General features: G+C 44.7%; 1 protein-coding gene across 1 annotated transcript; it reads left to right on the forward strand.

Moving 5' to 3' along the window:
- The first annotated feature begins 893 nt into the window (after positions 1-893).
- LOC139927166 (phospholipid-transporting ATPase IH-like) lies at positions 894-27,346 on the forward strand. The gene is made up of 29 exons (XM_071919201.2): positions 894-932; positions 9,982-10,104; positions 10,426-10,515; positions 11,525-11,605; positions 12,270-12,377; positions 14,338-14,466; positions 15,257-15,360; positions 15,494-15,544; positions 15,686-15,750; positions 15,866-15,947; positions 16,049-16,199; positions 16,354-16,551; positions 16,668-16,841; positions 18,257-18,423; positions 18,735-18,806; positions 20,024-20,097; positions 20,216-20,319; positions 20,915-21,096; positions 21,564-21,797; positions 21,973-22,150; positions 22,268-22,370; positions 22,484-22,629; positions 23,033-23,092; positions 23,280-23,407; positions 23,593-23,728; positions 25,369-25,434; positions 25,736-25,839; positions 26,338-26,503; positions 27,269-27,346. Exons 1-29 carry the CDS (start codon positions 894-896, stop codon positions 27,344-27,346), a joined length of 3,393 nt encoding a protein of 1,130 aa, XP_071775302.1.

Here is a 27,346-nt window from a genome sequence, read left to right on the forward strand (position 1 = left end):
TGTCATATTTAGCATGTTATGGAAACAAGCGGCTGTGGCACACATGAAATGTCTCCACCTAAAAATACTCTAACGTTAAAGACTGTGAGGCAAAATAATCACATCAAAAAAAGAAGTCTGCAATTAACTGGCCATACTCCCACATGCCCAAATGAGTTCACAAATCATGTTGCAAAAGTCTCATTACAGATTACCTTATGCAAAATCACTATAGTATTCCTTTAATATTCCTATAGGGGCTTATAGTTGTGCCATGAGATCTGCAGTATCCTTCCAAACTGTATTACAGAATCACTGTAGTTCTTCTTCTCACAGACAAAGCACACTGGGACTTCTTCATGTAGAGGTTATCAGAGCCATTTCCTTCTTTCTTTTATTATAGTGCAGTATTCAGATGTATTCCCGGGGGAGCGAGAAAGTCGCAGCACGCATGCGCAGCGTAGTCATCTGACGTGTGAATGCAATGAACGTTTCGCATTGCCCTGCTACATCGAGGGCCACCTCTGTAAGGCAGAGCGGGACACGGACAGACTACATGAAAGAATATTTTTGCAAGAATAAAACAGTAAAACATACAGGGCGTAACGTAGGCTACAAGGCGGTCTAGCGGTTCGGTGAGTTGCATGTGGTGAAATTTCCCTGGAAATGTAGCCGCTGGCGGGAGTGTAGCTTGTTAGATTCGCTCAGCTGCTGCATGGCTCTTCCCAAGGATGCCATGAAAATCAAAACAGCCGACTGAGAGACCGCTGCTTCTCACGATCATAGATGGAGACACGGCGGTCGTGAGCGATGGATACTGGTGAAAAGACACACATTAGGTAGCGTTTACGAGGATCCGAGGAGAGCTGCACGTCTCTACTGCACAGTTTAGTCGCCGCCGGGCTGTCAAGAGGATGGATTTCAGCCTGCTCCGGAATCTCATCAGGAGATACGTAAGGGGCCCCGTCTGTCAATATTGTTACAGTTGTAGCTCAGTGTCTGCAAGTGCAACTCATGCATGTCACATATGTCATCCTCCTGCTTCTGCCTTTCACTTACTTGTGTTTTGGTGATTTGATAACCTGTGATTGACTTGGGGGTCAAAAAAAAGGTTTAGTGTGCACGCTCAGGCCGATAAATATTGTGCTCATCTGTAATGATAAACATTTGATCCGAGCTGTTTCACCGGCCATTGACTGTGGGCTTTACACATTGTTTCTGTGGGACTGAATGGGGAATGTGCTAGTGGATCCAGATGCAGTGACAGCTGGTGGGTGTGTAGAATAGAAATGAACTTGGCTGGCCCAGTTAAGTTGCTTTTAGTGAGGTACAACATGCATGCACACTAAGGCTGAAACTGTCTTTGGCTTTGAGTTGCAGAGGAAATAACCCCCCAGCTCTGAACCCCCTCATGAGTGGCCTTGTAGGGAGATGCCCCACAGCAGTAGTTTGAATTTTACAAGACAGACTGACTTATACTCACTTCCAGCCTTTTCTCTTGCTGAGACAGTGAGAAGGGCTACGGGTTACACTGAAGGAGGGGGCATGTTGTCACATTCAATAAAACACCCTCATACACCCACAAGTAGAATTCAGCAAGGCCTAATCAGCTTCTCTAATCAATGATCTAGCCTGTCTGCAAGCAGGAAGTGTCCTCATAATGACAGAGTTGATAATGGGGCGTTGTGGCCATATTACCGGTTTGTGTGACGGTTAAAAAAGGCCAGTGCCATCAGCAGCCTCTGATTATCTGCCAGGACAGGAAGCAGCTGGTCGGTGGGCGGCTGAATTAGAGGAAAACGGGTCTAGTAGGAACCAGGACTGACTCTGACAGGACTTGTGATAGGCATCAGACTGGACACCTCTGGAGTATCAACACATCTGCTATATATATATACTCTGTGATGCCTTGACCTAACCTTAAAACTGGCTCAGGTGCTGCGAAGATAATCACGTATGTGTGTTCACGCGCGTGTGTTCATGTGTGCGTGTGTGTGTGTGTTTCTGCATGTTAAAGGTGGGTGAAGCTTGTGTGTGTGTGTGTGTGTGTGCGTGCAGGAGGCGGGTGATGGTGTGTAGGGGGCATGACGGATGCTCTACCAGGGCTAATGTCAGGGGAAATCAAATCCACTAGTGAGGCGGAGAGGAGGAGGGATGGGGTCATTGAACACTCCCCTCATCTCTCACCCTGCTGTCCAGCCGCTCTCCTTTGCATCTCGTCATCGTCACTTCGCCATGGCAACGTGAGGAAGGAGGCAGGGAGGCAGGGAGACAGGGGAACGTTAATTCAATTATCCAGATATTGATGTGGAATTGGAGGGATGGTGAGATGTATGTTGGACCTCTATTATTTATGTATCACCTCGTATTAACTCTGCTCTCTTCTCAACAGCTGCTCCCTTAATGAGGGTACATAGATGAACAAATATTGTACAATACAAGGTTATTAACATGTGATTAGCAGGGCCGTGTGGTCGCCTTTTGTAACTTTTTTTCTGGTAGTGCTAGTAAACTTTGTATGCACCAAGGTCACTGACAAAGTGTAGCAATGTAGCAATACTTTCTTTCCTGATTATGCCATTGAAAAGAAATGATTGAATTGTATTATTTTCTTCAGCCGCGAAAGGATGTATTTCTGATTCCACTTCTCCAAAATCCATTTCTGAGTCCACTTTGGAATGTCAGAGCGGAGTGTTTTACTTTACTGCTCAAGTTTATGAGCCGTTCACTCCATATCTTGTTCCCTTACTATCACCCTGTCACTGACTTGTGACTTGTCCTTGGTGTATTTTTGTGTAAGCTGTGTGAGAGGTTCACTTCTGCCACATTGGCCAGGCAAAAGTTTTCTTCGCTAGCACCTTTGATTTCAAACAAGAATATCGTTTCATGATTTGAGATCATTCTGTGATTTGGCTTCTTCCTAAATCCTCCACCTTGACTAATGGGAAACCAGCTTTCATTATCAAGGGAATGTGAACTGAGTTGCCTAATACACTTCTTTACTAACTGTAGCAAATTATTCATGCATCTATGTATGTGTCTGTACTACCTATAAACCTGTTGTCTGACGTCAGAAAAATTAATGCTGGGTCAAACCCGCATAATACAGTAAGTGTGTTTTGCAGAGAAAAATATGGAGTCATGGCCTTTTGTAGTGCATAAAGTTTAAATGGGACAGTGTGTTGTGCAATAACCTAAATCTGTTATACTTCGTTCACTCTGCAACAAGATAGAAATATATCACAGGTGTGTGTGTGTGTGTGTGTGTGTGTGAGTGAATGTGCACTTCTGCTATCTCAACAATCCATGGGAGCAGGAGGACAGGAAGAGAATTTATTTATAATGAGATTTATCTGTAAAACAACCTCCTGTTGTTTGACCAGATCCTGTACATGTGTGTGTGTGTGTGTGTGTGTGTGTGTGTGTGTATTGGTCAGTCGGTGGGTCAGTGTTTGCGTGTGTGTCCACTGACTCCACTCCCTCCTGTTGGGTGCCCTTTTGTCGCCTGGTAATAATAGCGGTTCTGTGATGCCTCAGACTGGCGCTAAGCAAGAGATCCCAGAAAACTGCATGAGGTCATCTGGATAGGAAGGATGGGCGGTGGTCATATTAAACATGCCTGATGCCTTATAAGGGCGTAAATGTGGCCTCTTATCTTTAAAGCTTTGCTACTTCTTAAACAGTAATAACAACATTTAGGTTTATATCTGCATCGTAGCCTTTGCTTTCCTGTTTTCTTCCTCTCCTCTTCAGCTTTCTTTACACTTGTTCCCCTCTCTCCTCACCCCTCGCCCGGCCTCTTCCTCTAAGTCTGCGTGTATAACTGCGTTTCTGGTGTAAACCTCTCACACCTCCATGCAGATAAGAGCAAGGCCAGCAGGTCGGATCATTCCCTCTGATCTCAGTGGGTGCTGGGGAGGTCCCAGGGTGCTGAAGGGCTTTAGAGAGGTTTGTAGCAAGTTTACAGCTCTATGAATCCGCTGGCTAGTGTTGAAAGGGAGAGCTCAGCTTTGTAGATTGCTTTTAGCCACATTAGCTGTTGCCGCTACAAACGGCTAAGGGCAGTCTATTCCTGTCCGCTGCCCCCCTCAGAGACCGGGCCCTGGCGGAGAGAGAGAGAGAGAGAGAGAGAGAGGCTGTAGGTGACAAACACACAGCGGCTTTGTGTTTGGCTCGGGCCAAGCTGTGCCCACTGGCCTGCGTGTCTGTCAGGGAGAACAGCCGCGCGTTTGTGTGTTGGCTTATAAGAATGGTTTTGTTTGCCACGGCCAGCCTGCCCCCGGAGACAGAAGTTTCATGAGGTTTCATTACAAGTTAACGTTTCAAGGCTACACATTAGGATGCTGTCAGTTTTTAAACGCCGGCGAAATGAGAAAGGGGTTTTTTTAGGAAGCGGATTAGGGTGGTGGGAGAGAAGGAGAGGAGAGGAGAGGAGAGGAGAGGAGAGGAGCGAAGTAGCACAGCTGGATTATAGACTTATGTAACAGTTAGATCACATCAAGGCAAGTAGCGGAGAAAGCACGGGGAATAAAAGAATACACATTTTGTCGTTTTGGAGTAGTCTGCTTGCTTACCTCATTTGTCCTTCCATGTTGTAGCAGGTATTTTGTTTATTTACATCATCACAGCTCTAGTGAAAATATTGGTGGCCTATGTCAACTTCAGTGGTTGAGACAGTATAAACCACCACAAGTTTGAAATCACCTTTTTTCAGATTGCACAGCAAAAATAGTAGTACATATGTATTTTCTGTCTATCTCTGCTTCTATCTGAATATTCATATTGCCTACCATTCAATAAAGCTTAGAAAACATTACATTTCAGAGAATTGAGCCAATTGTGGAATACACTGTACTATCAGTAGTACTATGTGTAGGATTTTCGCCCAAATATCATTGTCTAATGAAATGTTATAACAACCATCGGCGCTCCATTCCCCTGTGAGCTACTTTGCATCTCCATATTTCATTATTTTCTTCCTCACTGCTGCTTTTGATGTATGACTTGGCATGCTGTTTTCTTCCGGAAAAGTTCTCCCACAGGGAATAGAGTCCAAGAACTCCCAGTTGGACCAAATGAAAGCACAAAGCAGATCATTGAGGCTATTGTTTGTAGCAGTAATGCGTTACAACTATAATCTGCTAGAATCTGTTGTTAAATCCAATTTCACAGCATTACATTAATGAGGAAATCCCACACATGGCATGTTAAGTATGTGCATACTGCAGATTCTGTCTGTTCCTATTTATATACATTATGAGCATGTAGACACAGCCTCTGTCTCTAGCTCCATACTGTGTTGCTATGGTGATTAATGGCAGATGTGACACAGCGCGGTGAGTGTGTGTTGAACAGGTAGGCTCCTTCCTTTGTAGTTGATCAAGGCTCCTTTTATCTTTACTCAAATGCTGCATGACAAAATCAGCTGCATGTCAAAACCAGCTTCTATGAATGACAGTTTTTTCATTTCTTTGTATATTCTTTCCTTTAATTTACCCAGAGAGGATTTCTGAGCACCTATGCTCTTTTCCAGAAACACCCTCCTTCACATTCATTGAATTATAAACATTCATTGTGCTGGGAGCTTTTCAGTATAGCCACTGTCTTGTGCTGCTGGCCAGTGAGTCGCTCCTGGAGCTCCTGGTTTGAGTGCCTTGCTCAATGGCACCTCATCAGTAGTTTTTAAGGGAGCGGACCTCATGCTTCAATCACTCCCCACCCTGCCCTCATTTTCCTAGCTGGGAGTTATGTGGGTTTGCATGCACTAATTACTGGTTAAAATCACTAGAGAGCTCTTGATAACAGTATTACCATACATGGGTCACAATATGATAATGATGAGGTCTTCACGGTTTGTGATTCACTAAGTACTGCTATTCAGCAGTGCGATGTATTGTGATTTAGTATTCATGCTTTGTCTCATTTGAATGTAGTGAAAAGATGAAACAGTGTCCCTTAGGGCAATAAAGGTTACAATCAGTCATACCAGTGAGTGAAAAACAATGAATCAAGTAGCCCTTAGATGAAATACCAGGCTTATCACACTTTTAAAAACCTGCTCAATTTTTACTCATTCACATTTTATTTTCAAGAGCATTATTCAGTTTACATAACTTTAATTAACTTTAATTAACTTTAATTTAAAAATGACAATACTCAGCACCAGCACATCTATATGTTCTCATGTGGGAAAATGTCCAAACCCCTAGGGTTAACCTGTCACTGCCTGCATATGTGTGTTGTGTAAGCATGTATGTATGTTTCTTCATCCCCTGTCCAGTTAACATGAGTAGTTCATTAAGACAGAGCTCAGTCAGGGGAATTTAATCTGTGGGTTAATGAGGGATACCTGCTTAACATGGTCTGTGCTGCTGCGGGGCAGCGAGGGATAGTGGAGGAGGGATGAGACGGGACCATTTAATCAGGCCAGTTAATGGTGGATACCTTTATTATCCCTCTTTGGTAGTAAGGGGCTAGACGCCATGGGAAGGTGGAGACGGTTAGATTGTAATGGTGCATTGTTTTGAGGTCGAGGCACGTGGCCCAGTGTAGCTCAGTGGGTAAAGCATGGCAGTGCCAGGGTGAGGGATTCCATTCCCACTGGGGCCACCCTCTTAAAAATATATACATTCATGTTACTGTGAAGTGCTTTGGATCCAATCGTCCATCAACTGGTATGGTACATATTATGTTGGCTAGACCATCAGCTTCAACATGTAGGGAGAGGTCATAATGGTCTAACTAAATCCCATCATTGTCCTGTTCCCACTAGCTGACCTTCTCGCTGTATCTCCAGTGATGATGATAATGATGATGCAACAGCAGCCTCTTCACTCGGAGACCATTTCAGTTTTATTAATAAAGACAAAGCCTCCGTGTCCCACACTTAACCACCAGCCACTCTGTCTGATGGAGCAGCAGAGTGAAGAGGGAACAGTGGGCCGGGGGTTGATACGGATCAGAGGGGATTAATGATCAGATAGCTGCAAACCACAAAGCTCTCTCTCTGTCTCCTTCTCCATCCTTCTCCCACAGTCACACTGTCAGAGTGTGACACGCTCTGCCAGGAGGTGGAGGGAGGGAAAGAAAGAAAGAAAGAAGTGTGGATAGAAATATAAGAGGGAATGAAGGATGGAGTCAAGGAAATGTGGATCGAGGGGAAAGAAAGAGAGAAATGTCAAGAGAGATATAAGAGGAGAGTAGTGGACACTGGAAAAAAAAACCTAGTTTTTAAGTCTGTCATGTTTGTTAATGCACTCTCTGAAACTTACCTCCTCTTATTAATGCAACATTGGATTTAGCATGAACTGGTGGCAGCTTGTACTTTCCTCTTTCTGTCTTATGCTTTCATATTAACGAAAACATGCATGCTGACATTCTCTCTCTCTCTCCATCTCGCTCTCTCTCTTTCCTGGAGGTGGATCAGTGTTATTTTTGACTTTCTTGTCACACCGGCCTGGACTGACCAACTGACCAACACACAGAAATACACACAATCTGGGCTAGGAGTCGGTCTAGAGTGTCATTTTGGCGTTGGTTTCTCATATCCCCATAACTCAAAACTCATCATGAGACCTAGATCATCCTGTCAGCATGTCAGCTACTACGGTTTCTGTCCTCTGAACTTGGTCTCACTCCCCCCCAACCTCTCTCACTGTTTCTCTGAGTCTTTTTTTGTTCCTCAATAGATTTTCCTCTTGACCTTTCCAGTGCTGGAACTTTGTAGGCCGCGAGTCCCTTTTGTCTCCTCTCATTTCCAGCTTTAATTAACTTTATCTAATTTGAGCTGTTATCTGTCATTCCCTTTGCCTTGTGTCGTTCGTTGTTTCTTTCTTTATTTCTTGATGCCTTTCTTTCATTGTTTCTTTCTTTTGTTCTTTCTTTCATTCTTTGATTTCAATCTCTTTCCACCCTTGTCTCCTCCTGTCTTTCTCCTTTTCTGTCGTTCTCTCTCACATTCTCTCGCTGTCTCTCCCTCGTTTCCCCTCTATTTCACGGTGACTCTCTGGGTCATGTTGTTCCCCTAATGTTTTGGAGGGGGCTCAAGTCGGCTGACTCTCTGTTGGCTTGATGTCTATTTTTACCCTGCTGCCAAATGCCTGTTGATCAGTGTGGATGAGTTTACTCTTGAGACTCTGAGCTCTCAGGCTGCAAATGCTTTCATTTTTAAACTAGGCTTGTGCAGTTCAACACTGCAGGCTTAGCTAGGGGAACTTTGTTGACATTTGATTTTGTGTCTAAACTGACCTGGGGATATAGACCTAGTATTCTAATTTATGTGTAAGCTTCTGGTTTCAGAGCCTCAAGGTTACCAAGAAGTAACACTTTGCAAAATATCCATCATGTGGACTCTGCGCACAAAGGCGTTAGTTAAAAGTTTTGATAATTGGCAATGTTCAGCTGCAAAGTCCCTGCCAAAATGTTGAGGACATTTTAAGCAGTGAAGCGTTGATTCCACTGAAGTGTTCGTTCCAGAACTTTCTGCTAATGGTCAACGCTTCTGCTTTGAGCTGTGTCAGGCAGGGTGCTTTGCCAAGGGCTACGCTCACACTGCTCACACTGCCCACTCAGGCCAAAGCATTTGTAGCCATGCAGGAAGCCAAATGGAAACAAACAGCTGAATGTTGTGGTCTCCTGCCTGTTGTTTTTTTTTTCTTGGAGAGCTCTCTTTCACTCTCGCCCACCATGTTGTTTAATGAAGGACACACACAAAAATGTGCTGTGGTAACCTCATAAACAAACAGTGGATCTACGTGAAAGGTAATAGATGAAAGATGATCTGAGATGGAATTCTGCATACATGTGATCTAATATGTAATCACTGTTTCATATAAAACAATTAGACAGCTATAGAATAACCAGAAGGAATGTAGGATAAGAGTTGTTTTGGTACTATGCAGAATTGAGAGATGGTGCAGAGAGCTGTTGGGGGAGGAACGGAAAAGATACATGACAAATCCACACTCATATGACTCAGAGCAGAGTCCACCTACACACATCAACAAACACACACTCATACTTAAGTCAACCCTGTCTTGTCCATGAAGTTGTTTGTTGAAAGTAGTGACTGAAGTTGTCTAAAGCAGTCTTATGTAACATTCTGTTCCTTCAGCGCATTGTTTAATCCAGGATAGCTGGGCAAACTTCCATCTCAAGGCTCATCAAAATTAGGAACGGACTGGAATCAGTATAGTCTGTTATTCACCAAGTTTATTGCAGAGGAATTTGATTTGGTGTTGTTAGTGCTGAGAAACACATAAAGCTACAAACACAGTCAAATTGGACATACTAGACCCACTGTGCAAAAACACCAGATAAACAATAAGTATGCATTTACACTAGGGATGGGATGATATGCTTATCTCTCACTATGCAATTCGATACACGATACGGGGTTCACGATTCGATACAAGCATGATATAATAATTGTAATCGATGTAATAAATAAAAGTTCAATGACAGCAAAGTATGACTGCAGAATTATCTTTATTGTAGCAAGGGCATTGGCTTGCTAGAATGTAAACAACAATTTAAAAATGTCATTACAAAGTGCAAATAATATAATTTGGATGGAGAGCTTGTGAAATTGTGATGGGCAAGCCGTCTCATTTGTGATTACGACAGCAGGATAAAATGGAGCTAATATCACGATTCATTTGTCATATTGTCACATTTTTGTATTGCGATTTCGATATATCGCCCCATCCCTAATATACACTGTAGACTATACAAATATTTAGACTCCATATTGAATCGCTCTGCATTTAATATTAGCATGATTACACACAGGTGGCTGGCATGAGTGTAGGGAGTTGGCGAGGGAGAGTGATGAGATAGTGTTGTCGAGTGCATCACTGTGGTAATGATATAATAATAGTAAGTAGGTTATGAGTTATAAGCGAACATTTATATTTACACTGTTGCAAGGTGTGATTTAACCCTATTATCTCTCTCTCTCTTTCTACCTGTCTCTCTGTTTATCTCTCTCTCTCTCTCCATCAGTGTGTGGGGGAGGAGAATTGGGTGGACAGTCGGACGGTATACATCGGGCATAAAGAGCCCCCTCCGGGAGCTGAGGCCTACATCCCTCAGCGTTACCCCGACAACCGCATTGTCTCCTCCAAGGTGAGCGAGCCACAGCCCCGCGTTAACTATGGCAACCGCATCAGCCGGCCTCAAAGACTGAGTCAACGCCATGACATTGTTTATCATAAATGCCATTCATTTGTTTCATAGTTGGACAACCATGTAATCTGTTTGATGACCATGTTGTAAGGGTGACACATTTCATAGAACCATATTCATTTCTCTTGTGTTTGACAAGCTGTGACACAACTGATTCTCTTGCATGTGACGGAGAATGGTCGTGGCGTGCCATTGTTCCCCTTGGTTGTGTTTCCGCTTTTGTGTGTCTGACAGTAATTTTGCCGTTGCTCTCTCCAACAGTACACCTTCTGGAACTTCATTCCCAAGAACTTGTTTGAACAGTTCAGAAGAATCGCTAACTTCTACTTCTTGGTCATATTTCTGGTCCAGGTGAGATTGCCATGACAACACAGCAGTAATGCATCCTCCTTTCCTTGTCTGATCGGAAAATACGGGACAGTAGCCCTCAGGAAATACTCTCCCAGCCATCCGTTTGTTATGTTTAAAGCAAAAATCCATCCTAAAACACTTTAGCACTTTAGCAGCCATTGATGATGTATCTTACATTTTTGGGTCAGTTTTGTTGTGTGGTGGATTTTCTAAACACAAGATGTCAGTTTTGGTGTAGGCCCCTCAGAATCAAAGAGCAAGGGCTTCTTTCTAGACAGACTTTCTTTCTAGAAAGTCAGAAATCAATAGACCAGAATGCAATGCAGCCACAGCTTGCATCTTTGTGTCTTTTGTCGGTAGTGTGTGAAATATAACACCTTCTTAACAAGATCAACCAGGCACGGCACATGACAGTATTGTTCTTGCTCCACTCTCACTTTTTCTCAACTGGAAAATCTTACAATGCTATGGCTGTCGCTCTCTGTACCTACACGTATACAGCACAGAGAAACCCCCTCGTCATAAAATAACTCCTGGAATGCATTTAACATCACAAATTGATGATTTCTAAAATCTGTTTCATGCTCCTGGTGGAAACGGACAAGCCATAAAATGATGTAATTGTGGCCAGAATGACTGGGTGCATTGAAGTCGGACAGCACCTTTGTCCAGAATTGGCTGAACAGAGAGAAACCGGAACTACTGGCCGATTCCATTGGGGTTATAGCGGGGTTTTTTTTGCTGGGGGATGTGGAGAACCTAAGTCTAACAGTGTAAGAGTATCCTAGAATGGACTTTTCCTCTAAGTGTAGATGGAGGAAATTGGATAAGATTAGATGATTACCTTATGTAGCACAGTTTGTTAGATTGGCATTTGATTCCTCTTTTTGAAGCTTCTCCCCTCTGTACTTACTTACTCAGCATTGCATTACTTGGCATCCTCTTCCCTCTCCTCCCCCCCTCCCTCTTCCCCCCTCCATCTTCCTCCCTCTGTTCCTCTCCCTTGCAGCTTATCATCGACACCCCCACCAGCCCAGTCACCAGCGGACTGCCCCTCTTCTTTGTTATCACTGTCACCGCCATAAAACAGGTAGGACACACACAAACATGTACGCACTTCCAGGAAATATTGCCCACAACAACCCCCGCTTATACAAACTCCCAGCCCCGAATACCCCCACACACACGCACATTATACCAATCTACCCTCGCTCTCTTATTCCTACATACACATTCCTCTGTCAGCGAAAGGACACGCCATTGAATATGTCTGGTGATGTGAGAAATATGATAATGAATGGTCTCCTCTGTTAATCGCTCTAGCTGAGTATCCCGTGCCCTCGGGGGAGGCATTCTCTCCACTGCGTCCCGGTGCTGAGGGATGGGATACTATCAGTGATAGATGGAGCTCTTCTGGCTAAGGAAGCCTGGACTTTATTGGGACATAAATCTAAAACATGACGTGTTGGCTAGAGATCCAGGAAACAGGTCACCAAGCTCAGGGAACACAATGCTAATTAATTACAGTGTATGACTTTCACCCCTCTTTCTCCCTATCTCGCGCTATGCTTTGCCCCCGTTTCTCTCTGCACAATAATCTATATTCTCTGTTTTTCCCCTCACCGCCACATTCCCTTTGGCTTCCTCCCCCCCCCATCTCTCTCCCTCTCTCTCTCTCTCTCTCTCTCTCTCTCTCTCTCTCTCTCTCTCTCTCTCTATCTCTCTCTGCATCCCTCTCGCTCCATCTCTCTCAGGGCTATGAGGACTGGCTCAGACACAAGGCTGACTGCTCTATAAACGAGTGTCCGGTGGACGTGGTGCAGCAGGGGAAGGTGGTGAGGACGCAGAGTCACAAGCTACGGGTAAGAATGGCCTCATTAGAGCGGCACAGCACCTGAGGCCACAAAGCAGCACTACTCTATTGCTGCGTAGCTCACTTTCTTGGTACGTGTGTGTGTCTCTCTTTCTCTCACACACTCCCTCTCTTTCTCTCTACAGCTCTCTCTCACTTTGTTTCTCTCTCCCCATCTCTCTCTCTCTCTCTCTCTCTCTCTCTCTCTCTCTCTCTCTCTCTCTCTCCCCAGTAATAAACTGTCCTGAGACTGTAGCAGAGGAACAATCAAAGTGCCCCCTGGTGCACCATGCAAGAGTCCTTTGGAGAGTGAACAGGACTGATGTATTCCATTAGTTAGGATAATAGATATGCATATTTGTGTACTGAGAACAGCGCTTAGCAACCCCACAGCCCATAAAGAGATCTGGTGCTGAGGCAGCCGCAGTTATGTCATCTTTGATCATTAATCCATCAAACCACTTTTGAACAGGAGAGGCTGTTAAGCTTTTCCGCACAGGGAACCGACCCAGCAGGTGCTTCTGCCGACTATTATAATACCTTATAAACTATTTTTGTGCATGTGCGCATGTGTCTGCATATTTGTGTGTTGGAGGAATAGGACAGGAATGTGAGGTGGTAAAACTTACTTTTGGACCGGTGACCGAGATGCCATAGCATCCCGGTAAAGCATTCACCCCCCAGTGTCCTTCTCCATATAATGATGTCTTTGTTGACAAGGTTTTGTCTCTCCATGGTGGGAGAGATTAGATATCGGCGTGAAGGATGTACAGCCTGCCGTCATCCCTTTATGTTCTCTTCTGTCATTCTGATGCAACAGCAGATGAGTGTTGATTTCAGGGGACAGATTGCAGGGAGATCATACAGGCAGAGTGCTCAGCACAATACAGCAGCAAGAATGGGAGAGTAGGAAAATGAAACGGCACCCGCAAGACACACATTTTTTTTTTTTACCTAACAGTAGTCCTGTTAGCGGTAGTAGATTCAAGGGTAAATGTCGGGATTTCTGTGGAATAGCACATAGCTCAATGGAAAAAAACATGAATACATCAGCAAAGTATTTCTCATTTCAGCCTAGAATGAATGAAAGCAGGGTTACCAGACTGCGTAATGTCAGTGTCGACCTCAACACCTAGCGTATATGATATATTTGAATCTTGATTCCCCACTGTAAGGGCAGGTGTAATAGGTCCCCATGCATCTAATTTATTCGGTGTCTCCTGCTCCTGTCGAGTGCATAGGGACTGTGTGGGATGCTGAGGGTCAGCTTAGAATGAGGCTTCAACACTGCTGGCCAGCCTTAAAGGTTACAGAGCATTGCAGTTTGTGTTACCATAGCGATACTTTTCACTGGATTTCATTGGTCGGGAAATGTGTCCTATGAAAGACATTCAGCATCCGCGTGCACGCACACAGACACGCACGCACGCACTCTCTTTCTGTCTCTGTCTGTCTTTGTCTGCCTCTCTGTCGCTCTCCCTCTCACTCACTCTCTCTCTATCCCTCTCTGCTGCTCTCTCTCTCTCTCTCTCTCCCTCTCTCTCTCTCCCTCTCTCTCATTCCCTCTCTCTCCCCCTCTCTTCCGGCATGTTCTGTACCAAGGTTTCTCACCACCTCAGATCAAACAGAAGGGATTAGAGTGAGAATTGGGAGCAGGAATAATGATGAATATATTAATCATGAAAAATCAGAGAGCGCGTGTCGTGTGTATGGTCACCGTGGAGATGGGATTTATCAGCGGTTAAGCTGCTCCGCTCGCATAATCCGTTATGCAACTACTCAATCCCTTGGAAAAAAAAAAAAAAAAGGAATGTTAAAAGAAGAGCAGTTGTATAGCCGCAGGTCTATCTGTTTGTCTTTTGGTCTCTACTGTTTACCGTTACATCCAGTCAAAATCCTTTTCATTTATTATTGATGTGAAAGCCATTACAGAGTGTGATGTGGCTGTCCTGTCGGCTCTGCTCTGCCAGGTGGGGGACGTTGTCGTGGTGAGGGAGGACGAGACTTTCCCCTGTGACCTCATCCTGCTCTCCTCCAGCCGCCATGACGGGACCTGCTACGTCACCACCGCCAGCCTGGACGGGGAGTCGAGTCACAAGGTACTGGGACTATAAGTATGCACATGTACACACACATATTGCATGACAATTATAGTGGAGACATCTTCCCAAACCTTTCCTGTAAAGCTAAAACGCATGATGCACACCATATTTGTCCATTTTCTCATACTGCCCATTTATAGTTTCAGAAATTTCATTAGCTACGTTCAGCTGGAACTTTTTTTTGCCAGTTTTGACTTTATTTTGTTTTGGTCTTAAATTTAATTCCAGGTAGTAATAAAAAGGTCTCGAAAAGTCTTAAATATGGCTTTCTGAACCCTGCAAATACCCTGATGCTATGCAAACTCATCCACTCACTCACACTCTCTCTCACACACACACACACACACACACACACACACGCAAATACATAAACATGCAGGTGACACACAATCATGCACCGCATTTCACATTTTCACTTCTACAATGATGTTCATTGCTGTCACTCACATGAACATACGCACGGACGAGCACACACGCGCGCACGCACACTCACACACACACACACACACACCCCACAGCTGGCATAGAGTACTCCATCCACCCACCTCCCCATGCATACCCCAGGGACTCTCCCCCCTGATGCGCTCACATCCCAGCATGCCATCTACTGCTGACCCAAGGAGCGCTGCAATGACTCACCTCCCTGTCTACCGACTACTACCAGTTGTTTAGAAAGCCTGCTGGAAGCCGAGCCGAAGAGCCGAACGAACGCGGCTCTAATTAGTAACTGTGGGTGACATTTTCCTCTGTTGTCTTCTTCTTCCCCTCCTCCACCGTTCTCTCTCAGACCTATTATGCTGTACCAGATACCATGGCCTTTAGAACGGAGCAGGAGGTGGATTCTCTACATGCCACTATTGAATGTGAACAACCGCAGCCTGACCTCTACAAGTGAGTGTGACACGCTCTCACGGATGCATGTTTTGTACTCGCGTGCACACACCTACACACACTCCTGTAAATAGACGTCCCTCTGGCGAGGTACTTGAATGATCTGATTATGCTTGTTTTTATCCGTGTCCAGATTTGTGGGACGCATCAACATTTACAAGGACAGAGAAGAGCCTGTGGCTAGGTGGGCTTGTCTTTACTGTCCTCCCTGATGTCCGTCTTTGTACTTTTCAGTCACAATGCTAACTCTTGGATGAATCAGATGTCTTACATGGAGGTTTTTAGAAAAACAAATGCAATAAAGGATTCTCTTTTGTTCCGGCAGACCACTTGGGGCTGAGAACTTGCTGCTCAGAGGAGCCACACTGAAGAACACACAACATATTTATGGTAATACCATGTGGATTCACTCTGCTTATTGTCTCTTGAATGTCGACATGTAGATTACAGAGGGAAGGCTGATGTCAGTATTGTCATGGTAACCCCAGGTTATCTCTCCCCTCAGCTGTTGCAATCTACACTGGCATGGAGACCAAGATGGCGCTTAACTACCAGTCCAAGTCTCAGAAGCGCTCCGCTGTAGAAAAGTACGATTACCCTCCCCACTTCCCCACTACTGGTCTGTTCTTTGATCGGTACATTTCCTGATCTCTCCTGCTGACCCTCTTACCTCTCTGTCTCTCTGTAGGTCGATGAATGCCTTTCTGATCGTGTATCTGTGCATCTTGATCAGCAAAGCAGTGATCAACACGGTTCTGAAGTACGCCTGGCAGTGGTCTCCAGACCGAGACGAGCCCTGGTACAACCACAGGACTGAGAACGAGCGCCAGCGCCACGTGGTCAGTTCACCAAACACTGCCCCGATATAAGAATAACAACAATACAGTCTGAAACACAGACCTCAAACCTCAATTCAGACTGGTGTTGTAAGCATGACTGTTCTCTGTTTGTTTCTTTTTGACTCTACCTCGCCCCCTCTCTCCCTCCCTTCAGGTGATAAGAGCCTTCACAGACTTCCTGGCCTTCATGGTCTTGTTTAATTACATCATCCCAGTGTCAATGTACGTGACGGTGGAGATGCAGAAGTTCCTGGGCTCCTACTTCATCGCCTGGGACGAGGAGATGTTTGACGAGGAGCTGGGAGAGGGAGCGCAGGTCAACACCTCCGACCTAAACGAAGAGCTGGGACAGGTACATGAGCACAACACACACACACACACGCATACATAAACACATGCGTACAGTATCTGCATGTAAATAGCTTGCAGACATGCCCTTACCGTGCCCTTGCTCTCTCCCCCCCCCAGGTGGAGTATGTGTTTACTGATAAGACGGGCACTCTGACGGAGAACAACATGGAGTTTATCGAGTGCTGTGTGGACGGGAACGTCTACATTCCTCACGCCATCTGCAACGGCCAGATCCTCAGCGCCGCCTCCAGCATAGACATGATCGATTCCTCACCTGGAGGATACAGGAGGGTAAGTGTGTGTGGCAGACAAAGTGTGAGTCTGACCATAGACACAGGCTGTCAAAGGCAGACTTGGCTGTGCTCACTCTGCTCCCAAATAGAGGTGGAGACACAGAATCACTGCCTTGTGTTGTAGTAACTATAAATAAGTAAGAGAAACTTAGAAACTATAATATATTCCAGGAAACAAAAGTGAGTGTGTCACACTTGAAGCAAAATATGTATTAACCTGTCACAATTTTAGACAGGCGGGAAATTAAAGTAATAATTTGTGCCATTTTCGTATAAATTAATGTACGTTTTGCTCATTCTCAATTGGAGATTGATATAAAACAGTAGTGATTCAAACCATACCCAGTTCATGTAAGCTTTTACATTTCTATTCTAAACACCCAATGTCGGGTAGATCTTTACGTTTCCGGCAGCAGCAACAGCAGTTTGTTTGGAATAAACAGAAGAAGAACTGGGTAGTTAGCATGAGCAGCGATAGCCACCATGGCTGAACAGACAAAGAAAAGAGCGCCACCTACAGAAACTCAAACTTCATCAACAGAAAATCCAAGGAAAAAGACGTCACAGTACTGGACACATAGCCTGGTAAAACCATCCTGATCACGTGACCTCACATTCTGTTTCGCTCCACGGATCAGTCTGGACTTCCAGCCGCCCACATCGATTTCAGTGGGCGGGAGTACTTGCCTTGACAGACAAACTCCTTCAGCCAATCAGCAAATCCAAATTCAAATCCAGTCAGAAGAACGGCGAAAACGTCTTTTCCGCCGCGAAACTCCGCTACTGCATACTCTTGTTCTTGTTTAATTGTTGTTATTGAGTCTATTTCTGCAATAACTGCACTTATGGCTGTGTTTACTCTACTAACGTTAACGTTACCGCTCGTTGCTTCGGGAGACGCAATTACTGTTTTGCCAGCGGCGGCCTGTATTTCACGTCATCAACTACGACGCAGTCCCTGATTGGCCTGGTTACGTCATCAACTACGACGCAGTCCCTGATTGGCCCGGTTACATTGTAATTTCAAGAAATCGATGTGGGCGGCTGGAAGTCCAGACTGATCCGTGGAGCGAAACAGAATGTGAGGTCACGTGATCAGGATGGTTTTACCAGGCTACTGGACACACTGTTTGATTGACAAATGATCTCTGGGAAGAGCAGTGCAGAAACACCACAGCCACAAACATCATCAAAATAAAATATAAAAAAAACAAAAACAAAGAACTCAAGGATTACCACTTAAAAATGGGGAAACAAATGGGAATGCATATTTTATGTTCCTAGATAAATTCAGTACTTTTGTATTTCATGCCAGTAACACACCTTTGATCTGAATTGAATTGTTGCGGTTATGAAATAAGTGCTGGTGATTATATAATGCATGGCTGTGTGTGTGTTCCTCTGCGGCTGTAGGAGCATGAGGACCTGTTCTTCCGGGCGCTGTGTCTGTGCCACACGGTGCAGGTGAAGGAGGAGGAGACGGTGGATGGCATCAAGAGGGGCATCCACCAGGGCCGGCCCACCTCCTTCTACATCTCCTCCTCGCCTGACGAGGTGGCGCTGGTGGAGGGCATGAAGAGGTAGCACACGCAAAGAAACAAGATTTGGAAAGTTGCATTACGAAAAACACTCCCTGTGACAGGCTAATGCTAACATATGTAAAGCACCATGTCTGTTTTAGGTTATGCTCATGTTATTTTAAAGCCTCTCAGTCAGAATACCGTTAGTCTTCTCCAAGGAGCTTTTCATAGTAATACTGCTCACTGCATATGGATACCTTCTGTCAAAAAATGATGAATCCTTTCTCACACACTCACACCCTCTCTCTCCCTCTCTCTCTCTCTCTCTCTCACTCCCTCTCTCTCTCTTTCTCACTCACTTTCTCTGCCAGGTTGGGTTACACCTATCTGAGACTGAAAGACAGCTACATGGAGATTCTCAACAAAGATGATGAGATCGAGAGGTGGGTCTGATCAGTGCCAAGAGATAAAATAAATGTAATTCAGTTGTTGGAGTTGTGGCCATTCATAAATTGTCTGGAGGAAGACAGCTTCCATATGGATCGCACTCAACCGTTAAAACTGTAACCATAATGAAGAGTGGCCAGGGTTGTTTTTTTTTTTAGAAATTGCTCAGTTAGATCAAAATGTTCCAAACGATCAGTGGAAATGGATGGCAGCAGATTCTGTGAGATTGCGGTTTTGTTGAAGTGTATAATGTTTCGATCCATAGGAAGTGCTCATGTAACCACCGTCTCTACATCACTCTCTGCAGTGGCCTGTCAATAGAGAGCTATTTTAAGGAAGCAGGAGAGGTGGAGAGGGAAGGGGAGGGAGGGGGAGGGGTTGACAGCTAGCATGAGACACTTTGGAGGAAATGGGAAGGTAAAGCACTCTGGGGTGTTTTCACACTCGGTCTGTTCAGCCATTCAAGTTAATGTATTGATACTGAAATTAGTCATTTTTGGCACACAATCTACCAGACCAGGCTGGAATGAACCAAACTCAATTTCAAGGGACATCAATACAGTTCTGAAAATTAGAAAAGGAGAGAGGATCATTTCTGTAGAAGCTGATGATATGATGGCAGTGCAAGTGACATTAGTGGCAACTGACTTGCTGTAAAATTACAGCATGAAAACATCCATCCATAAAAACACTGTAATTTTCAAACATTACTGTACTGGAGATGAATAGGCCCTAATAGGCGCTGTTAGTTTAGCTTATGGGATAGTGTTTGAAAACACCATAATTAGCCAATCAGGCTCAGCCCTTGAATAGCCTGATCAAATTCAAGAATATATGTTTTGCTTTAGAATTTAGATATTGCCTCCTATTCACGTCAAGACATACAAATTGCAGCCCATAATAGTCACAGAAGCAGACTTCAAACGACAGATGGTGAATGGAAATCTGAATGGGAGCTTATCAGAAATGAAGTGAACTGAAAAAAATGCTTTCAGTCCTCTTTCAAAAGAAGGACTGTGTGAATGCAGGCTGAACTGAGATGACATCTTTTCTCTTGGTCTTCTTTTTTGTCTTCTTCAAGAGAACTGATTTCAGTTCATTTACAAACGACACTGGGAAAACCCACCAAAGAAGATTAATGGAGAGGTGAACCCCTTGTGAAAGTACTGATGGAGGTTTCATATTCATGCCAACACGTCTGTTTTTCCTTCAGGTTTGAGCTGCTACATGTGCTGAACTTTGACTCTGTCAGGAGGAGAATGAGCGTCATAGTCAAGTCAAGCTCAGGTAAGACAAACACACACCTTCAGAAGTTCAATATATATCAGTTTCATGCTATTACACAGACCAATTTGTTTCTAATTTTGTGGGTTTACATTCGTGTATGTGTGCATGTGTTTGTCAGGAGAATACCTGCTGTTCTGTAAGGGTGCGGACTCGTCCATCTTCCCACGGGTGGTGTCTGGAAAGGTGGAGCAGGTGAAAGCCCGGGTGGAGCAGAATGCTGTGGTGAGTGCACAGGCAAGGGTTAGACCAATATATTGGCTTTTTTATTAAATACTGGATATCGGCCAGTCAGTGTTGTCCACTGCCGATATGATAGAGGTTCCTCCTTGACCACATCTCCATAAAAACAATCTGTAAAACCTGCAATGAAGTTTCTTTTCATATTTTATTTATTCATTTAATTGTTTTTTTTAATTGTTTTTTTTATAAATTCATTCTTCACTTAACAGCACTAATGTGTCCCAGAGTTTCCCTTCCTTAATGAGCTGCTAACCCACACAAAATGATTTCATTAATATGGGTTTTAGTGAAGAGTTTTAATGTCCCATGGTCTAAAGGCTTTTCCACCCTGCCAAAAATAAAATTCTCTGGGGAAACACAGAATACATTGAAAACTGGTCCAATTTGAAAGGTAATGAACATCAGCACAAAATATTGCTACTTGAGTCTAAAAATATCGATATCGTCCTTCAAAAACCCATATCGGTCGAACCTTAGTACAGTCGCACTCTGTCACAGAACATCCACAATGGCCGTATATGAAATCCCAAATCCATTCTTCTCCCTCCATCTCTCCCTCTCTCTCTCTGTCACACAGGAGGGGCTGCGGACTCTGTGCGTCGCCTATCGAAGGCTGTCACCGCCAGAATACGAGGAGGCGTGTCATCACCTGAACGAAGCCAAGCTGGCCCTGCAGGACAGGGAACAGAGGCTGGCGCAGGCCTATGACATCATCGAGAGGGACTTTGTGCTTCTGGGGGCCACGGCGGTGGAAGACAGGTTGGTTCGTCAAGGAGAGAGAGAAAGAGAGACGGCAAGATTTAAAAGCGGTGCAGCAGCAGCAGGACGACAGAAGGGAGAGACTTAATGAGTCATGAAACCGTAACTGAAGCATTGTCACGACTCATGAGGGGAATAAGATTCATCCCGAGCTCAGATACGTGACTTAATGGTTCCTCTCTGACATTCTTTTTTCTATTCTGCCATTTTTTCTGCTCGTTTTGTGTTCTGAAGAGACCGACTGCAATACTGACTTATTGAGTTATTGAGATATCTCTAACTGATCAGTCAGCTAGCTGACAGCCCGTTTTCCTAACAGATGAACTGATGATTTCATGGAACAGACGGGGGGTGGTTATGTATGGATTAGTTATCACCAGTTGATAATTGATTGATTGAAGGATTGATGGTTGTTTTAACCCACCGACTGCAGACTAATTGAGAGTTATTGACGTATTGGCGTGCAGGCTCCAGGAGAAAGCTGCGGACACCATCGAGTCGCTCCACAAGGCTGGGATGAAGGTGTGGGTCCTGACGGGGGACAAGATGGAGACGGCAGCGGCTACCTGCTACGCCAGCAAGCTGTTCCGCCGCAGCACCCAGATTCTGGAGCTGACCAAGAAGCGCACAGAGGAGCAGAGTCTGCATGACGTCCTGTTCGAGCTGAGCAGGACCGTTCTCAGACAACGCTCCATTTCTGGGTATGGGGCAACACATGCGCATACACACCTACAGTATGTAAACACATATGTATATCACATAACCACAAATTATATATACGCCGTGCTTCTGGTGGCATCGGTGGATTTTCAAGACAGCAGAGAGACAGCTCTAGATGTGGCTTGGTGATCGGTCTGTGGTCTGTGTGTGTTTCAGGTTGTCAGTAGACTGCCTGGACTTTGGTCTGATCATCGATGGGGCCACTCTGTCTGCAGTGCTGAAGCCCAACCAGGAAGGCGCCGGCCCGGGCAACTACAGAGAGATCTTTCTAGAGATCTGTCGCAACTGTAGCGCTGTGCTCTGCTGTCGCATGGCACCGCTGCAGAAAGCACAGGTAGGACCACTGCACCTCCTGTTTGCAAACATACTGCAGGCACATTATGAAAAGACTTGTGCACCAAAAACAGCGGGATTTGGACTGTAGCTTGAAGTGGGGTTTTTATTTCTCTAGATTGTGAAGCTAATCAAAGCTTCTAAAGAGCACCCCATAACCCTGGCCATCGGCGATGGAGCCAACGATGTCAGCATGATCCTGGAAGCGCATGTGGGCATAGGTGAGCTCATTTCCACAGCCTAATTAGTGGGATGCTGAAGTGCCTGTGTCTGCACTTGAAATGTTTCATTTCTGATTAGATTACATGTAAACAGAACTCTTTTGTTCCCCCAGGCATCATGGGTAAAGAAGGCCGGCAGGCAGCGAGAAACAGTGACTACGCCATCCCAAAGTTCAAACACCTGAAGAAGATGCTGCTCGTTCACGGCCATTACTACTACATTCGAATTGCTGAGCTTGTCCAGTACTTCTTCTACAAGGTGCTTGAAGAATGACTTGTCTACTCCACTGGCACGCACATTTTAATCACTTTATCGTAATTCCCAGTGAAACCCTGAATTACAAAGGACCAGATTTTGGAGCTACTCTGACAGATTACCGGATTCATGAATCCCTGGTGCAACATTCTCCCCTGGAATCATGGCTACGATGATCAGTGTGGGCGGCATCCATAGCGAGCAGCGCCCTGCCAACTGATTCATATTTTCTTTTGGCAGGCCAGCTCCCCGCAGCCCACTCACTCAGCTTATAGCACACAATCTCTGCATAAACAGAAATTTGTAGATAGTAGCATTTTTAGATTCCCCAAATCTCTTCACGTGTACTCATCACAAGCTTATCACTCTCTCTTTTTGTCTTTTTATTCCCTCTTTATCTCTCCAGAATGTGTGCTTCATCTTCCCTCAGTTCCTATATCAGTTCTTCTGTGGGTTCTCCCAGCAGGTAACTACATGCTACTGTTGGGTTACAGTCTGCAGGCACATTGTACAGTGCACATATCCTCATAATACTAGTATGCATCCAGCCAGCTTTGTGCAGTAATTCAGGTACGTTTACTTCTAAATATTAAGATGGCCTTCTAAATATTAAGATGTCTGATTCTGTCTTTGTTGTGTTTGTCCCTTGGCAGCCTCTGTACGACACGGCGTATTTGACATTGTACAACATCAGCTTCACCTCGCTCCCCATCCTCCTCTACAGCCTGGTCGAGCAGCACGTCACCATGGAGACGCTCAAGAGGGATCCCTCCTTGTACAGGTGAGCTACAAGGAAGTGTCTGACCACCCTGTGGATGACAGAGCAGAGATTGGCTAACACTGTCCTTGGTAACCAAGGACAGCTGTATTAACAAAAACCTTTATTTGTTTTTTGTACATGACTGTTATGATCTAACCTTTGTCTTTTTACTCTGCTGTCTGTCTTCCCACCTGTCTCTCTCTCAGGGACATAGCGAAGAACTCCCTCCTCCGCTGGCCCGTCTTCCTGTATTGGACGTGCCTGGGCGTGTTCGACGCTGTTGTCTTCTTCTTCGGTGCCTACTTCTTGTTCGACAACACCACCTTCACCAGCAACGGCCAGGTGAGCCTCTGTCTCTGCGCCAACAGAGGCAGTGAGTTCTGTCATTTGTGAAAGTGGTGGAAATAGATCAGTCATGTGGTTGGTACTTTGTGGAGTATTTGAGGTATCCTTTAGGGACATTATAGGAGGATAATGGACACAAACTAAGTGCTGTCTTTAAGAACACTCATCCATCTCCATTGGATTCTCTCATGAGGGAGGAGTGAAGTGCAATGGGACCACAATGTGGTCACATTTTGTTAATTATGGATCTGTAACGGTAAGGTTTCCGTCTCGAGGGCCCTCTGTCGGTCAACAACATTGGATTTCCATTCATATCGACAACGCAATAGCATCTTTCTCTGTATTGTTAATTTGTATCATGTCAACTGTTTTTGATTGCCTTTGGTCCTGTTTTTTAAGTTGAAACATCCTGAAATTCATTTTACCCTTTGTCCTGATTCTTTTCTCTCTTCTTCCTCTTCCTCCTCTTTTTTTTCTCCTCTCTGCTTCCTCTCTCTTTATTTTGCTTCTCTTCTTGTTCCTCAGCTTATGACCACCAACACACAGATGGTAAGCCTGTCTCCCTCCCTCTCAGCTCTCTCTGTCTTTCACGCTCTTTTAGTTCCTGTCGTACCGTTTAAGCTTTCAGTTTGACCGTTTCATCCAGTTTCATCCATTCTCACTTCAAATCACCCATGCACTCTCATTTGAATGTATAGTTTTCTAGTGTTCCATTATTCCCTAATCTCTGTAAAGCCCTGAATCCTGCACAGTACCTGATCTTACCAACTCCACTAACATAGTAGATACCTTAGATGCTCCCCCACATTATCCTTGTGTTTTTGTTGTCGTAGTATAAATAGTGTAACATGTAGATTAAGATTCAACATCTGTTTGTTTTTATGTGTACTGTATGTTTGTGCGTGGTGTGTGTGTGTGTGTGTGTGTGGGTGTGTGTGTGTGTGTGTGCGTGTGTTTATCTGTCCATGTGTTTGTGGTATCAAAACTTGGGTTTGGTTGGTTGTAATTTCACTGCTCCAATATTCACGGGTGGCTGAGCCGTTTTCATCCTGCACTGGAAAATGGAAAATGGGATCCTCACTGTTTCTCTCATGTAAATGTTAAAAAAAAAAAAAAAAGGAGTAGATGAATGTAGCAAAGTGTAGCAAAGATACGAGCACGGGCACCAACAACCAGTATGGCTGTTACATAAATTCCCTAGTTTCTCCATCTTGTTCTCTCTTCCTCCACCCTCCTCTCTCTTTCATTCTCTCCCTCCCTACTCCCATTCCATCTGTTCGCTCCTGATGTCTGCTTTAAGAACACAAAACCCTTCCTAGAATGTCAGCAGATAGAAAGATGTGGATAAGGAAAAAAGCGCTCTGCTAAGAGGCACAGGGAAAATATTCACAGTTGATTGGTGCCACATCTTCAAAGAAAGTCAGAGGAGAATGCTATTTTCCAGCGGATTACCTCTCACCACAGTAGAGGTGATGCGAGGCTGCCCACTCCTGTTTGTGTTCATAGAGGCTGCACTGTAGAACCATGGGACATTCACTATCCTGGGACGCAGGATGATGGTGTGGGGCGGGTGTATGAGCGCTACTGATGGGGGTGTGTAATGGCTACTGACCGTCTCTTCATCTCTTCCCATGCAGATGTTTGGGAACTGGACCTTCGGGACTCTTGTCTTCACTGTGCTGGTGTTCACCGTCACGCTCAAGGTGTGTGTGTGTGTGTGTGTGTGTGTGTGTGTGTGTGTGTGTGAGTGTGTTTTGCCTTTTTGAGGCTTACAGAGGGAAAAACGTTGGCATAATCCCCCCCATTTGAGTGAGTTCACTGGCAGCGCGAGTGTGTCCGACTGTATGCGTGGATAGGCTTGCAGGCACGTGTTAACTAGTATGTGACATAATTGATTGACTGCACTGGCTGCTCAGTTTGCACAACAGTAAAGCCTGTAGGCACAGTCATTGACTTCATTGACTGGGGTGAGTGTTTACTATGTATGTATTCTGTTTGTTACAGCTTGCCTTGGACACACACCACTGGACCTGGATCAATCACTTTGTCATCTGGGGGTCGCTACTTTTCTACGTCATTTTCTCGCTGCTCTGGGGAGGCATCATTTGGTATAATGTCCTTTGGTTTACTTTGATGAATAAATGAATGGGTTGAGTGACAGGGATGAGAAGGCATGTAGTAGGGCTGAACAATATTGACAAAAAAATCGAATTGCCATTATTTGACAGAATATTGTATTAAGTATTACGTTTTTCTTGTAATTAATTTTTTAGAACTTTAAAATTGTTTAGAGAAAAGTGATTTTGTTAAAAAAAAATAGATGTCAGTGTGCAGGATTTACTGAGTTTGAGTATGATTAAAGGTTTTCACCAATATTGTACTTCATTCATGGACCAAAGATTACCCGCAGCACTGAAACACCTTGTTTAGAAATCCTTGTTGGACACCCTCTCATCTCTGCGATTTAGAAATTGCAGGAGTTCGTATTGCGATTTCAATTTTTTTCTTTTTTTTTCAATTAATTGTTCAGCTCTACTCCAGAGAGAATCTTTTGTAAAAGACTGTAGCAGACTGACCCTCTCCCGTCTTTTGCTGTTGCTGCCCAGGCCCTTCCTCAACTACCAGAGGATGTACTACGTGTTCATGCAGATGCTGTCCAGCGGTCCGGCCTGGCTCAGCATCATCCTGCTTATTACGGTCAGCTTGCTGCCGGACGTCATCAAGAAGGTCCTCTGCAGGGCCATCTGTCCCACAGCCACCGAACGTGCACAGGTAGGACCTTGACGCCGACTCAGCAGTGAAACTGAAGCGTTACTAAGTCGTTAAAGACATTTCTATTTTGTCCTGAGTCCGAGTTAGGCTTTAGGTTTTGCCCTGTGTTGACTTCTGACGGTGTTAACTAAATGCTTTGCTGTAGCATTAACCAAAGACTTTACTAATAGACACTTTTCCCATTTTTTAATCGTCAGCTGGTATTTTACTTCATTCAAGCTCATTTCAGTTCATAAACTGAAATTACCACATTGAAGTAGAATTCTCTCAAAAGTCTGCTGCTACTTTCTCTTCTCCTGATGTTTATAATGTATTTTACTGTATGACTAAGCCCTGGATTTATTCCACACTATTACTCAGGCAGGAACACCATTAGGCTTTATAGTAGGTATGAGCAACAGCATGATCTAGTATGACCTCCTGTTCCCTTTGGCTTAGCCTCACCTGCTTCCTGTGAAGCAAGCTGCACCATGAGTGGGAAAATGAAAGGTCTGACAGATTTCTTCCTGCTGTTCTCTTCCTCTCTTTCTTTTCCCCTTCTCGCTGCACCCTAATGGACCACCTTAATCAAAATTCACACCGTCCTCCATCGCTCCCTTCCCTTTCACACTCCCTTTTATGCCTCTCCTCACTACTGTCATTCTTCTTCTCTCTTCCTCCCTCTTCCTCACTGTCCCCACTCTTCCTCTTCTCTCTCTCCTCCACTGCTCCTTCTGTGCGCCTGTAACACCGCCTTCTGCGCTCGCTCTTCGGGGGTTACGGCAGTCCAATCGCCCGTGCCTTACCGTGGAGCCGTCCACCATCTTCATGCTTTCTCAGTCCTCCAGCAGAATGAGTTTCTGA

This window comes from Centroberyx gerrardi, chromosome 10, assembly GCF_048128805.1.
Source record: "Centroberyx gerrardi isolate f3 chromosome 10, fCenGer3.hap1.cur.20231027, whole genome shotgun sequence".
Classification (NCBI taxonomy): Eukaryota; Metazoa; Chordata; class Actinopteri; order Beryciformes; family Berycidae; genus Centroberyx; species Centroberyx gerrardi.

Excerpts from the sequence above, each read along its gene's own strand:
- LOC139927166 (XM_071919201.2), top strand. The coding sequence starts at position 894 with ATGGATTTCAGCCTGCTCCGGAATCTCATCAGGAGATAC. Across the intron at positions 15,948-16,048 it reads AAGCGCTCCGCTGTAGAAAA|GTCGATGAATGCCTTTCTGA; the intron begins GTACGATTACCC and ends GTCTCTCTGTAG. Across the intron at positions 20,098-20,215 it reads CATAGTCAAGTCAAGCTCAG|GAGAATACCTGCTGTTCTGT; the intron begins GTAAGACAAACA and ends TGTGTTTGTCAG.